The 15,841-nt window shown below is 41.1% G+C and overlaps 1 protein-coding gene across 13 annotated transcripts in view; it reads left to right on the plus strand.

The window, feature by feature from the left end:
* The window catches only part of SULF1 (sulfatase 1), a 156,229-nt gene that overhangs the window by 101,666 nt on the left and 38,722 nt on the right, over positions 1 to 15,841 (plus strand). For all 13 annotated transcript variants that reach the window (XM_021386502.1, XM_021386504.1, XM_021386511.1 and 10 more), the window contains 2 exons: positions 4,287 to 4,438; positions 6,450 to 6,619. In XM_021386502.1, the coding sequence (XP_021242177.1) occupies positions 4,287 to 4,438; positions 6,450 to 6,619 (322 nt within the window). The remainder of the gene's footprint in view (positions 1 to 4,286; positions 4,439 to 6,449; positions 6,620 to 15,841) is intronic.

The following is a 15,841-nucleotide window of genomic DNA, read 5'->3' on the forward strand; positions in this document are numbered from 1 at the left end:
TAATACACTAATGCTGACAGGAGGTAGGGGTCTACTTCTGTTGTGTAATGCTGTAAACATTAGTCATAAATGCTTGTATTAAGTGCTGGGAAATTAACTGCTGGGAACTGTGAGAATTTGCATCACATTAAGCTGTAAAAATCCTGGCTTCAAACTCTAGAGATCCCCTGGGTCAAATTCTTGTTGCCAATTGCAACCCCCTGACGATCTCAGTCCAGTTCAGGACTCATTAGCTAATTATTAAGGGAAAACAAAAACCTGTATTAAGGAATCTATTCAAATTACCTACGAGACATATATTCTGAAGCCACTCCTGAGACATATAGATGCCCATACAACTGTTCACCATGCCATGTGTCATTTGCATAAACTTAATTGAACATGCTCACACAGAATGCAATTATTTTTATATACAAAGTTACTCTACACGTGATTAAAAAATAACAATGTGTCCTGGGAACAGTTAGCAAAACTGCCAGAATACAGACAAAATCGGTCTTATTAAAATGCAAAAACTGGCATTTATCTTTCCTGTTATCCCTGTGGGGGCCATTACACACAATAATGAAAAGATGTCCCTAGAAATAGCATTGCTTTTTAATGAGGCTTTTACCTATTGAGTCATAATCTCTGTTTTATTAATTGGAAGCAAGAATGGCTTCCTAAAACTCTAGAACCACTGAGAATAAGTGACTTCTAAGGCAGAATATTCACTGTCTGTACTTGGGCAGTTCAGCAAGTGCCAGGCTACAGTTGTGTTAAGGATGTGCACTGACTTTATAAGCCAAGCATGTGAGGATCCAGAAAGAACATTTGCTCATCTCAGTGTCAGCTCCCAAGCAGTCCCATGACACATTCTATCCCTTTGTGTACAGTCCTCTGGCTAACAAAAAAACTTGTAGGACACCCGTAGTGATTACTTGCTGGTTAATATTTGGCCTCATGGATGCTACTGTGCTTTCCTTTCTACACAGGCACTTGTCTTCATTCAGAGTGTGAAGATCCAGGCGCTAACCCCTGGCACTGAGCTCCAGCTGTGACTCACTTGCCCTATCTAGTTCTCAGTGTACTTAGAAAACCCCATGGTGAAATGATTGAAGTCTTGTGTTTTAGTAAAAACCTGGCTTTTCCCTTCATATGTATAATTACTCATATCCTCCAGAGCTTTTGACCAGCAAACCTCCCTTGGTTAAAGCAATTTGGCAAATGCGATCCATTATCACTGCTACTGCTGCTTCTACAAGTATTCAGGGCTTTACTGTGTGTTTGACATGGGAACTGCTTTATTCCACAACAGGGTGAAACATCTATTTCTGCAAACTGTCACTCAAGGAGCTGCTTAAAATTTGACATTTCTCAGATTATTTTTATGATTAAATGCTAAATCATTGCCAACACAGAGGTGAATGGTTCAGTCTGTCAGTCTGAAGTCTCATAACATGCTGAAAATATGGGGTTCAGGAGGCCAAGGGGGAGCTAACAAAACATTGTTAAAGTTTCAAAATTAAGTAATCTAAAGTAAGGAAATTCCAGGATGAATTGCCCCCTAGCAGCTCCAAGCCTCCCTTCCCTTTCTAAATTCAATTTATCTTTTCCCATCCCTATGCTCCAGGACTTTTCATCTCTGCATTTTATGCTGGTGGCTTTCTCTCAGGTAATGCTTGAAGGAGAGCAGGAAAGAAAGAAGCCGACTGTTCTTTGTTTTAGGGTCAAAATTCAAACTCTGAGGACTTTATTAAGTCCAGAAAGGAACAACCCATGGTGACATTCAACTGAGAAACTGTTACATGTCTTCCTTGATCACATCTGTGTGCTACAGCTTTTTTAGAGCGTGGCCATTTTGGTACAGATTTTCATAGCCACCTCTGTTATTTAAAAAGGCGCTACCTCAAAATCTGGAGACAGTGGAGCTTCTTAGAAAAATGCTTGCCAAAGAGTTTTAAATGGGCAAACTCATTTATCTTTCCCTAGCCTTTTTCTTGGAAATTGCTAAACTATTTGGCTAAAATGTTCCGCATAGCAAAATCCAGCCTGACTCAGATAGCACGGAAACTATCATCACTAATGATTTAAGTTTGGCAAACCTGTAAATAACAGTGTTCAGGTCTCAGTATTAGTCAATGTTAATTAAAGGCGGGGCTATCAAACCATTCTACATGATAAATTGCCACAACTTCCATTTTAGAGCTTGAGAGCCTTTCATCTTTGTGGGAGGCACTTTGGCAGAGTTCTTTACAGATGAATGCAGCACATAGAGCTTCCTCAAGGTCATGGAGATGGTGGATCTGGGATGGCATTCAGGAGGATTGGCCTCAGATCTCCCCTGAACCACAGACTCTCCTTGATTTTGCTTGGCTCAGTATGCTCACTTTCTCATTCTTCTCTTCACTGTTGTCTCTCTTTAACTTCTCTTCCCCTTCTACTCTTTCTGTGGCTTCTTTTCCCACACTGTTTTAGCCTTTACCCTTACACATTCCCTGAAAATCCAGCTTCCTGAGAGTTTGACACAGTTTGGCTGCCTTATAGAAAGGAATGGTTTCCATTCCGGGAGGCAATGGACTGGGCACATATTCCCTCCCCACAGTTACCCTCTTCACCTCAAGCCTCTTGACTTCTGGTTGGCCCCAAAGGAAAAAAAGATAGAGGCTAGGTTGCTTTCTTAGAGGCTGTGGGAGGATGAGCTGAAAGTCTGGGTTAGTGTCTGCAGGACTTGTTTATATGCCACATTCCACGTGGTATAGGAAAGAAACATTATATATGACTATAACCTCTGGTTAGTGACATTTGGCAGTTAAAAGATTCAATTGCCCCATAGTTATGTTGCCTCAAGAAACTTTTAATTATGAATATTTTCATTTTTCCACCAGTTTTCCCAGGAAGGAGTTCACCATGGCCACATCAGTCAGATCTGAATTATTGAAGCCCTTCCGCAAATGTGCTTTTCTTGGTTAGATTGAATGCATCTAGGTTGAATGCGAGGTTTTCCAAAGTGACTTCATTTCCTAAGTAGGAAACATGTAAGGGTGTTTGACGTGTGTCTCGGAACCCAGCCAAGGAAGTGACGCTGGGCAGGAGCTGTCTGTGGGCAGCCTGGCAACAGGGCCAGGCAGGCTGGGATGGCTAGGGCTGCAGCGGGATGGGTGTCTGACACACAGCTCTGTCACTGCAAAGGGATTGGTTTCTGTCATTCATTCCTCTTCAGGTAAGACCTTCCAAGGGCTTGGACACCTTAAGGAAATTAAAATTGCATGCATGGAAGTTAGTCAGACACCCCACTGTCCAGTGTTGCTGTGGCTGAGATGGAGCCAACAAAATCCCAATAAACAAATTTGCAGGTAGAGTCAGATGATTTGTCACTGCAGTGCACATGCAGAAGTAAAACAGAGCAGAGCCTTCCAAACTAACTTCTTTATCTTGGGCAAGGACAGTACATACACGACTAAAAAACAGCAATACAGCTGCATTTGCCAGGGTACCAGGGTTAATCCACGCTTCGAAGACCAGCTGGCCAGTTCTTGATTCCTGCATATCTTTGGCGTAAGCGTTCCCAGCAATAGTTGGAAGTTTACTGCATTGTGAGACTGTTTTTCTTTTTTACTTCCTTCAGGAAGAGTTTGCAGGAGCACTTGCTGGGTGTGATGACAGTTTCTGAAAGCTTCAGTCTGAGAGGGTTGTACCTTGTCACCTTCACCTAATGGAAATACACCTAAGTTTTGCAGACCAGGTAGAGGTAGTTGACCTCCAAGACATTGCCTGTTACTTCTGCCTTAGACAAGTTTTGGCAGCAAAGCAGGGCAGGGATTCCCTCTTGCTCTACCAGGCAGAGCCCAGCAGGACGGAGATCCAGGCTTCCCAGAGCTTTCATCAAACCAGAACATGCAGCCAGGTTGCCAAACCCAAACTTTCAAATGTTAAAACATCATAAGATTTGCTTAAAACCAAAAGACGCGCTTCTCAGATGTTTCCTGTGAGGCTGAATTTTTATTCCACTTTCACGTGGAAACCATATACATTCTAAAGAGAAAAAAAAAAAAACCTCGCATCAGTGCTTGATTCCAAGAATGGCAGATAAATGGTAGTATTAAGAAAATTCAGGAAATTATTTTTTTTAATTTCAAAGCCCTCTTAGATATAAAAATAATGTTTTTTGATAGAGTGACTCTGACTCATTCTAACACATTTTGTCTTCATTCATGCATGCTTTTGACTCAGACTAAAAGACTCAGATTGCAAAGCCTCATGTGTTTGTGTGTGTTGTTTGTTTTTTTTTTTTTTTACCTTCACAGCTTTTTTTGGGAAATACCTCAATGAATACAATGGCAGCTACATCCCTCCTGGGTGGAGAGAGTGGGTTGGATTAGTGAAGAACTCTCGCTTCTATAATTACACCATTTCTCGCAATGGTAACAAAGAGAAGCATGGATTTGATTATGCAAAGGTATTTTCCAGACATTAAAATGTCACATCATTAATCCATATAAAAATCACTTTCAGATAATTAATTAACCAGATAATTAATTAATTAACCAACTACAACCAAGAAATTGAGATGTCATTTTTCTCTCCAGGGCATTTCTATCAATTTCTGTGTGAGAATTTTAACTACAGGACAGAAGAAAATTTCCAAGGGCTTTTCAGTGCAGTTGATTCCTCCCTCCCTCTCTCTCTGCTAGAAGCCGTTGATTCTCTGGTAGAAGCAAACAGTAAAAGAACTTTTTTGAAAATAACTGTGTGCTTTGCACTACTGAACTTTAAAGTTAGCTGTGTGTTGTCAGTTATTACTCACATAAGAAACCTTAGTTGATGCTGTTTCCCATTATACAGTGTAAAAAAAATACGTTGTGTGTCTGTGGTGTCCGATTCCGGATATGACTAGGAGAATAGATAAGTGCAAGAACACAGACATTGGAAAACTTGGGAGCTTGTTTGCACTCTTGACAAAGTTTGGAAAGTATGCCAAGGTGACCTGCCCACTGCCATGAAGTGTCTTGAAAAGGCTGAGGAGTGCGAGGCGCAGGCTTTCCAGCCTGCAGAAAGCAATCTGGAATTTCCTCAGACTGTAGGCTCACGGAAGATGATACAGATGTTGCAGCTGTGGTTTCTGACCCATGTAATGAGATTTTATTGGAAGCTTGCGATGCCTGTTTCTGATTTCCCCACCCGTAGATATTACATGATACTGATTACATATTTATATAGAGTTAAAAAAATAAAGGAAAAGAAAGAGTATTGGTTAGTTAGACATTCCTCACACACCCTGTGTACGTGGCTAGAATAAACAGGGAAATAGGAGGGGAGAGGATGCTGTGGGAGAGAAGTCACACAGAGATTTCATTCGAGCAGGCCACAAAACCAAAAATTATCAGAACCCTGGTGCCCTCCTATCATTACTCATTTTGCAACCCAAAGGGACGCTGGCTGCCGCTTCCGTGCCCTTGCAGGGACTGTAACAGCCAGGGCCAGCACCTTTGCTCCAGGCCTGCCCTAGGAGAGGAGCAGGGGGCAGGGAGCAGGCAAGCAGGGAGGTCACAGCTGGCTGCCTTGTCCGAGCACCGACATGCGACACAGACCTTGTCCCTCGGGCTCTGCTTTTGCAGCTGTTCAGGGCCTTGAATCCACAACATATGATTAGTCATGCCTGGAAGTGCTTGAAATTGCAAACATTGTCTCAGCACTTTCTCAATGAAGCTCACACTAGACCTCCAGGCCAAGAGTGAATGCTCCAAGGTGGCAGGTGGTTTAATTTAAGTTTTCATCTTTTTTTCTTACTTCTATTTCCTCCCTTCCCCTCGTATGCTTCCATTTGCCACCTTGGCTGTGGGTTAAGCCAGTTTATTAGCAAGTAGCAGCCTTAATCTCAGCAGCTGCACTGCTTAAAGTTATACAATTAAAAGAACAGAGCCTGCAGGAATTTAACTGTTCCCTGCATTTGTGTTTGCACTTTCTCTGATAAAGGATTTTGTAATATGTTGCTTATTGTAGCTTGTCCCAGTTTGTACATACACAAATGTGTACTCTGAACAAGGAGCATGCAAGAAATTTAGATCTAAATAGAAAAACAATGAAAGGGTGAATGATTTCTTGCAGTTGGAAGCTACTACTTTGTGATTTTGTTAATGAAAGTCAAGGAAGACCTTTGTTTGTATAGTCTGTCATTTTAAAGATTGCTTAGCATTGTATTCCAAAATCTGTTTGTCATACTGAATGCATTCTGTTGTATCTGATTTGCAAAATACAGTCTCATTTTATGTGGTATTGCCTACTTAAGAAAGTAATTACTGCTCAGTCTCCCCTATGCTCTTAGAGTCACACATCTCTTTGATGGGATGTTTTTACTTCCTGATCTGCCCTTTAATGAGGACTTGAAAATAACATAAGAACATGACAGTATGTGATCTAATTAATCATTCACTTTGTAACTTTTGCTTTGCGTTAATCGTGTGTTACAGGACTACTTCACAGACCTAATCACTAATGAGAGCATTAATTACTTCAGAATGTCCAAGAGGATATATCCGCATAGGCCCATAATGATGGTCATCAGCCACGCCGCACCTCATGGCCCCGAGGACTCGGCACCGCAGTTCTCTGAGCTCTACCCCAACGCTTCACAGCATATGTAAGTGACAGTCACAGGCTGCCTGCCTGCCTATGGAGTTATTGCATGAACGGAGAATGAAAGTATAGGAAACCTGCAGTAAGCAACAGATGTTTGCTTGTTGCTTTGGCCATGCCTGCTCCTTTTGGGGAGGAGACTGACAGCTCTGACCATTATTAAAACAGAGAGAAGCTATTTTTCCTCCTGGGAAGTTGTGGGAGATTAAAAGGTCAGTATTTGGCTTTGTAAGGGCAGCTTCTTACAATACCCTGAAAATATGTAGACACAGGTCAGGATCTGTTGGAAAGATATTACTTCCTTAGCATTCCTCTAAGATATGCGCTTCCTGGGCTCGAGCTTACTGAATGCACTGGGAGTAAAAACACCCTTTTGTAGTTTTCAAGTGCACCAGATTTGTTTATAGACTAGCTACTGGCAGGTTCCCAAAACAGCCTATCAGACTGGATTTTTAAATAACATGTTTAATCTTTCCTGGTGATTATACTATAATAATAATAATAGTATAAAGCCCTCTTTGCTTTGTTTCCAGAACTAAGGTCAACTCCAGGTAAAGAGCTGAGGCTGATGTTCGATTCCACATCTTGCTTTATACCTTCAATACTCTGGGTCCTTTTTCTCACAGTGAGGTGTTGGAGAAGCTTTTCTGTCTACTTTGAGCATGTGGACTGCTCTTCCTATTCATGATTAAACAAAGTCTTTGTGCTCTTTCAACACAGAAACCAAAGAAAATAAATATTTTAGCTGGACTGTGCATTGATTTAGCCTCTGAAAATGAGGGTGAATCACCTTCATCTCATGGTGGCAAAGCCCTGTAGTTTATACATTGCATTTTGAATACTAAAGTGGCTCACATGCAAGGATGTTATTTGTAGTTACATTAACTGGCTTAAAACTGCAAGGAGTAGCAGTTGCTGCATAAGCTGCATGCATAAACTGGTCACTGTTGAGGCCAAGAAGACATTTGCTGTTCGTGGCACATGGTTAGGTATTTGTTAGTTTGGGTTTTTTTGTCATCTCACTGGCTGCTGCTGTCTAGATATGCCACTTTCCCTGACCTTACTTTCTTAGCTCTACTTTCCTGATCCTATATTCTCAGTATTACCACATTCCTGAGAGTAGATTCTGCAAGTAGTGCAAACCAGCCAGTAATGTTTCAGAGTTACTTAGATAATCAGGGTAATTCATACCTGTGTATAGTAGTGATGAGATTGATACTTTAGTTTGTAAATATTTGCTTGAAAAGGCAGCTGGTTCTTTAGTAATCAACCCATAGAATTATAAACACTCTGTTATGTTCTGAAGATAAAATAGGACTTAAAAACATGAAAACTGCTGCAGTGCACTGTATGAAAGATCTTTTTCAGTATCCTGAATTATGTGCTCCAGCAGTAGGAATGAGAGAATGCTTAGGAAAAAAAAAAGAGAGAAATGAGATTCTTTCTTCCTATTTTTGCAGCTTCTGAAAACCATCAGTGAGGTGAAGCATCCAGATCACCGCTTTCTGTCCTCTTTGCATCAGTCTAATCTCTCTTTGATCTGTGGTGGCAGCTCCACCATCGTGTGGTGGCCAGTTCCGTAGTGTCACCCCATGCTGCAGCAACAAAGCAGCGCCTTTTCAGCTCTTTCAAACATGGGGCTTGCTCACATACAAGCCTACATCCTATGAGGAATGATGAATATTCACTACCTCAAATTTAAAAGAGCCCTCCCATGTCTTCTTTCGATCACCTCTTTTCATAGCAAGAGGGTTATAATCTATTTGTTCTTGTTCTGTTCAACAGATTGTTGGTCATTTCATGGCACAGATTGCCTGCCCTCAGGCAAGCCATCCTCTTTGCTGGGAGACTATCCATCATAAAGGAGAATTGGATTCAAACCATTTTCACTTAGCTGTGGGGACCGGGGCTGGAAGAAAAGCACATCATTGTATCTCACCCTACCTCTCTCGAGGTCGTGCAGCTCATTTTAGACTCTGTGGTAGCTGTCTTCTGATAAAAGAGTGCTTGTAGAAGCTTGCATCAGATTATCATGCTGTTGGAACTTTCTGTTGCTCGGTGTTTTCAGCTTGTTTTTTTATAGCTTGTGCTGCCAGTCTCCAAAAGTTTAGCAACCTCTCTGCTTTATTACAAGTCACACGTCTCGAAAGATGAAGTGAAGGTCCTAGCTACATTTTCACAGACTTAGTTTCATCTGAGTACCTCTGTAAATTGCTTTTTACTTACATGCACTCCTGGAGGCTAGGTATGTTGCTCTGCTGGGCTATTTGTGAAACAGCCCAAAATATGAGAATCAGCTGTGCTTCTTGCTATCTTCTGGTGTGGCTGATTTCTTGGCAGCATTTCTTGCAAAGAATTTCTTCTCTAGCAACCTCAGGAGAGACTTGCTGGGTTGCTTTTTGTTTCTTAGTGCACTGACTGACGGCGTATGTTAGAGTTCAGTCTGCAGCCCAAGAAATGAGACAAATCAAAGATAAAAGGCCAATTTGGGTGGCTGAAGCTACCAAATAATTGATTTTTCTGCCAAAAACATTAGCAATGTGCTCTGACTAAAAGATATAAGAAGTTCTCACAGACACACTCAGTACTCCCTGTGAAAACAACAGGAGAACAATAAAATCCTTCCTGCCAAGGTTTGTGTAATTTGAACGTTTAACCCTTAGGTTTTCTTCCTTGGTGGTCAAGTACCATTTGCATCTCTTTTTTTTTCTTTGACCTTGGGTGACAGCCATCTGACCTTGGATTTTGTTTTTAAAAATGTAGTTGCTATATCAAGTTTCTGTAACACCTACCTCCAACAAAGAAGGGAAAACAGGTCAAAAGCTGCTTGCTGGCTTTACAAACTGAGATGGAAGGTTATACCTACAAACCAAGAATTAAGATAGCCTGACGACCACATGTGAGAGGAAGTTTTTCTTAAAAGAACAGTAACTGAAGCAGGCCCTTGTATTATTTGACATTTCTTTGCTTGTGAAGCACCTATCATTTGATTGAACTATTGCCTTTATAAATTAAAACCAGACCAAACAAACAACAAAAAAAAGTTTGGTTAGAAAATGTTTTCCATTTGCGCATATGCAGAGGGGAGTGGCTATGGAAGGAAATATTCCAGTTCAGGGAGAGTTCTGCCCTTAATCATAGAATCATAGAATTGTTCAGGTTGGAAAAGCCCTTCAAGATCATCAAGTCCAACCACAACCAAACCATACTATCCTAACTCTAACAACCCACCGCTAAATTGTGTCCCTGAGCACCACATCCAAACGGTTTTTAAACACATTCAGGGATGGTGACTCAACCACCTCCCTGGGGAGCCTGTTCCAGTGCTTAACAACCATTTCTGTAACGGAGTTTTTCCTGATACCCAACCTAAACCTCCCCTGGCGTAACTTGAGGCCATTTCCCCTTGTCCTGTCACCTGTCACCACCGAGAAGAGACCAATCCTGCTCTCACTGCAATCACCTTTCAGGTATTTGAAGAGAGCAATGAGGTCTCCCCTCAGCCTCCTCTTCCCCAGAATAAACAGCCCCAGTTCCTTGAGTCACTCCTCGTAGGGCATATTCTCCAAGCCCTTCACGAGTCTTGCTGCCCTTCTTTGGACCTGCTCCAGCACCTCCATGTCCTTTCTGTACTGAGGCACCCAAAACTGAACACAGTACTCGAGGTGAGGCCTCACCAATGCCAAGTACAGGGGCAGGATTACTTCCCTAGTCCTGCTCACCGCACCGTTCCTGATACAAGCCAGGATGCCATTGGCCTTCTTGGCCACTTGGGCACACTGCTGACTCCTGTTCAGCCAACTGTCCATCAGCACACCAAGGTCCCTTTCCATCAGGCAGCTTTCCAGCCACTCCTCCCCAAGCCTGTAGGGTTGCCTGGGATTGTTGTGACCAAAGTGCAGGACCTGACACTTGGCCCTATTGAAACTCATACGGTGTACCTTGGCCCATCAATGCAGTCTATCCAGGTCCCTCTGTAGTGCCTTTCTACCCTCTGGCAGATCAACACTCCTTCCCAACTTGGTGTTGTCTGCAAACTTAGTGAGGGTGCGCTCAGTCTTCTCATCAAGCTCAATGATAAAGATGTTGAATAGGAGTGGCCCCAGTACTGATGGGGTCTGTTGGTTTCTTTTGCCGGTGTAACAGCACTGAGAGAAGAAAATCAAATACATGCAGCAGAAAATAATGTTACGAACAAAAATAATATTTATGAAAAAAAAATCAAAGCCAAAAGGAAAGGAAGACTTACATGCCATCGTTACCTTACAGTCCTGTCTCCTCAGTATAAGCTGCTCACTGGAGTGGTATATGAAGTCTTACAAGGACAAGAAAAGTAATGATGTGTGCGCTGTTTAAACATTAATTTTAAATGATCTCTGTTAATTCTCATTGGCTCCACTTTAAGATGAAACAGAAGCCTTATTATACTGGAAGCCACAGGAACTCTCTATTGCTTTTAAGCATCTCTTCTCACTCCACACATCCCGGCTGTCCTTAAAAACATTTCCAAAAGTTTGGCTGCTGGCTGCTGCCTACCGTAATGAGCAGTGCATTTCCTGAAAACAAACCATACTAATGCATATACTCTAACTATGCACAGAAGTGATTTAGGTGGAAACAACCGGTTCTGGAGAAGGTGTGCGAGATGAAAGCAGTGCATAGATTTTTGCTGTGGTAGCGAGGTTGCTAGACCTTGGAAATACTGTTTTTAGATGTGATGCTATGACACAGGAGATGGCTCTCCAGCTGTCCCTGGCTGCTGTTACAGGGCAATCTTGTTCCATCACACAACTGAGCGGGAAAGCTCTGGCTCAAAGGATGCTCTAATGAAAGCCTGAATTCTCTGTTACGCTCAGGGCCTCTGGCACTTTAACTTCCCTTTACCTTCCAGGGTGAACCAGTCTTAGGGGAACTGTGAATCCAACCTAAGCTATTTATAAGCTGTGAAGTAAACAAACATTAGAAGCAAAAGTCTGCAGGAGGCAGATTTACTGAAGAATGTAAAAAATGGAAATCTGAAGCACTGCTTGCAGGCTGGCAGGAGGACTGACAAGCAGATTTTATGATTACCTGGAAGCAATCCTATTGGCAGGCTAAAGATCTTAGAAAAAGCAGCTAGAAATGCTATCTGGGATGAGACTAGAAAGCTTCCCAAGATGATGTGAGAAAAGGCAAATGGAAAAGCTTTCATTTCTCAAATATGTATGGTATGAAAGGTGCTGAACACACAAGCCTGGTCATAGCAGTGCATTTCCAGCAGTGTAGCATGAACAGCAGCGCTGTTGAATCTCCTGATCCCCAAAACAATCTTAACTGAATTTGGGGGGTAAGGTGTCCACACATTCAGGGTGCCGTCCTGCTGCCAGGGCTGAGTTTCAAACATCTGCTAGCTATGACATTTTTTCTTGTGATATGGACACCCGTCAGGGTGGGCTCGTACATTTGCAGCAGTTATAAATCTTGATGTGTCAATGTCTATTGTCAGTGATAGCCTTAAGCCTTCCTGGACTGCTGACTGAGAGATAAGTGATCAGAATCATCACAAATGTCACTGGAAGTGTGACTTTAAACATGACTAGAAGAAATGTTGTGATTTAGAGATGCAGAAAGATTCTAGATGCAAAATTAACGGTAGCTCTAAGTGATGCTTCCTAAAATAAAAAGGTGTTATGTTTAATGAGTAACATCTTTTTCTATTTTATTCTGAAATACAGCAGTATGTTACACTTTAGGAGTGAAACTTTCACAGCTCACATCCCCAGATATAGAAATATTCTTGTTTTAAAAGATTCCCCTTTTCAAATGCACTCAGAATGGGGAAATTCAACTCCGTATTAATACTAACTATGCCATTGTTTGTGGTTTGTGGACTAATTTTGACCAGAATCTAAACTTCTTGCTTTCCAAGAGCAATGTCTAAACCTGTTCTACAGGCTTAGACTTCTTCAGGAAGTCTGCATTCACTGCAAATAAAAGATTTGCTTCCTTTGATCGTTTACTATTTTTTCTGAAGAAACATGACTGCCTATGCAATGTTTGTAAGTTACATTTTAAAGAGTTAGTAGAGGCGCTAATTTTGTGCAGAAGCTACTCATTTTTTACAATCAGTTTTACTGTAGGTATTATTTTAAAATGATGTTTACTTTTATTTTTATTAAATGAAAATGGTCCTGAGGCATATAAGTACTGTGTTATTTTCTCTAACTGGAGGGCTCCCAATCCAAACAGAAAATTAGCCAGCCACTTTTGGGATACAGACCCCTGAGAACTTTATGGAAGCATTCACAAGCAGCATTTTTAGGCAGTATTTTTGTGGACAGAATTTTCTTTTGTTGAATAAAAACAAGAGGGAATGAGGAGATTGTAAATAGAGGCGAACACAGATTTTTAGTATGAGTGATTGAACAAAGATTTCCAGATATGTTTGTTTCTTCCCATATTAATGCACCTGTAACAGAAATGTATATATAGATGTAACTTTTAAGGAAAAAAAATCTTGATCTGTAGTTGCACTCAATTCCTGGATGTCCTAAAACCTGCTGTACTGAACTTTGTTTCTTTTCCACACACATACCACAACTGTGTAAACAGCATTAGCCAAGCTGAATCTTCCATTCTTTTCTAAATATATAAAATAGCTTTTTTGTACTAATAATTTTCAGAAGGCCTTTCTTGCATTTGTTTTCTTGAAAATCACACAAAAGGCCATTCTGTTACTAGCAGAAGTTAGTGTGATTCATTTCTGAATGATTTGCTCTGCTAGGACCCCATTTTAGTATGTCCTCATCTGCAAGCATCCATTATTTTGTTTCTTGAGTAACCTAAAGTTATTGAGGTACCCTTGAAGACAACTAAGAACTTTTTCTATTTTGAACTTCAAATTTAAATATACAAGTGTAGTAAACATGTTGTCAGTAAGAGTAATTAAAAGGCGTGAAATGAAATCCTGATTGTTCGTAAAGACCACAAAGCTGAATGTCAATATAATTATTTTTCTCTCAACATAACTTCAAATATCTATTTGAACTGATGCTTGTAGATAAAAAAAATGGTAGATTTCATAGTGAGTCTTTCTTCAAATAAAGAAGTGCACTACTGCTTATAAATATTTGCTTTGTTATCACCCCGTGCTTCCTACTGTAGTCTAACAGGTGGTAGATAGAGCATGAATGCAATTACCGTGATGTGGTGTTAATAAAACAATATACATGAATGCAGAAATATAAAGTGCTAACAGAACTGAAATGACAGAAGTCATCCCTTTCCTGAGGAGATAGTAACCTAATGCTAGAGAAGGCTAATGATTTTGCTTTTTTGCAGATGTATACATAAAATGAGATGATATCTCTGTTAATTTATTCACATAAATAAATGATCACGAGGTCTCAGGGTGAATTGTTCTTCTCATTCTGAGAAAGTCTTTATGAGAAAGGGCCTGACTGGTTTCAACATTTGTTTCTGTTAAGCTTTTGGGATTTTTTTGTTCATTAAATTAGCAGTATACGTTTGTAATCTTGTGAACCTGACATCTTCCACTGTTCTGCACAGTGCCGGAACGGATCTGTCATGGCGAGACAAGATATGAGACATATCTCATACTTTGTGCAGTATGGGCAAACATAAGTGAGCCATCTAGATTAGCCCAGGCTACTATAGCCCATGTGAGGGGCAAATACTATACCTTTTTAATTCAGTAATCTGCTTTTTCTGTCTTCACCCTTTCTACAGATTTAATATTCATTGTGGTATGTTGTAGGTTATTTTGAACTGACCTACATGAAGGGGTGCACTTCTTCATGTTATTTATTCTTGTTACATGTAAAATGAACTCTCACTCATTTCTTGGGCACACACTCAAAAGTTAAAGATGTGCTTTTCTATTTATTGATCAACTGGCAAGAGTGACCTTGAAATCAGACACTGCACCAAAGCAGTGTAGCACCAGAGATTGACAGGCAGGTGAGCAGCAGCTCCTTGCCAGACTTGGAGGCCATGGAGAAGCTGAAAATAATGAAGGTACCTATAGCACAGTCTTCTGGTCATGGATCAACAAATGGGCTCAAGATAAGATGCTTCCATGACCAATAAAAGGCAGTAGAAGACATGGTAGATGCTTTCAACCTGATATTCCCAGTGCTGAAGAGAGTCAAATGCAGATGTATGTGCGACTTTACAGCAGTACTTATCAGTTCAGAGCACAGCCTTTCCCAAAAGTGGAAGAGTAGAAACAGTGACAGACTTTCCCATGATCACTTTCAAAGGCTTCTAAGAGCCGAACTTTTAGCTGGTATCACCAACTACTTCAGGAAAAAAAATGTTATGATAAACAGTTATCACTGAGACAGAAGAAGTCTGTCTGTTAGAAAGGGTTCTCAGAAACAAGCAGTGTTCTCCCCAGAATTCACCTCTCTTTGTTTTAGGAAAAAAAAAAAAAGGTAGATAAATCAGAGGGTGGTGTCAGATCCGATGCCTGTCAAGCAGTGCCTTTCGGATGGACTTTTGTATGGTACAAAACCCAAGGATGTGTAAGGAACACAGATTGGTTGTGGGGCTTTTGGATTCCTTTCTGCATCTTCGTTATTACTCTTTCCCCTCATTTAGGACCCTCATCTCACCTTTCTCGATCGGTCCCCAGCATTGAATAATCCACAGAAGGCCCTGTTGCAAGAATTGTTTGGGAGGAAAATTCTGTTTGCCTTCTGCCTACTGCATTTCTCACCCAGAAAATTCAGAATGCATTTGGAAAGTGTCTGTGAAAGGTTTTAACTGCCCTGCTAAAACCCTGAGTGCTGCTTTTAAAGACTATCCATTAAGTGGAGGAGGCTTCTGACAGTGGGCTGGGAACAGGAGACCTGAGCCTGCTTCAGCAGCTGGCTCTCCTTCGTGGCACAGCAGCAGGCTGAGCACAGCTCACAGCCACCTCATCCCTCCTCAGCAGGAGCACTCAGGACAGAAATCTGCTGAGGAAAAAAAGAGAGAAAGAAAAGAAAAAAGAGAAAAGAAAAAAAGCTTCATTTTGCTGGAAAATGCTGATTAATCAGGACTGAGCGCTTTCATGGGAAAATATCTCATTTGAAAAACTTTCAAAGAGACAGAGGAAACCGCACTGGAAGCACTCTTACTTTCTGTCTTCTGTATCCTTACCTAATACCTGATAGGTGACCAGAGCTCCTGAGACGTTTCTTCAAGGTTTAAGGCTCCCTCTGCTACTGTTAGGGACTAGCTG

The sequence above is a fragment of the Numida meleagris genome, chromosome 2 (assembly GCF_002078875.1).
Source record: "Numida meleagris isolate 19003 breed g44 Domestic line chromosome 2, NumMel1.0, whole genome shotgun sequence".
Taxonomy (NCBI): Eukaryota; Metazoa; Chordata; class Aves; order Galliformes; family Numididae; genus Numida; species Numida meleagris.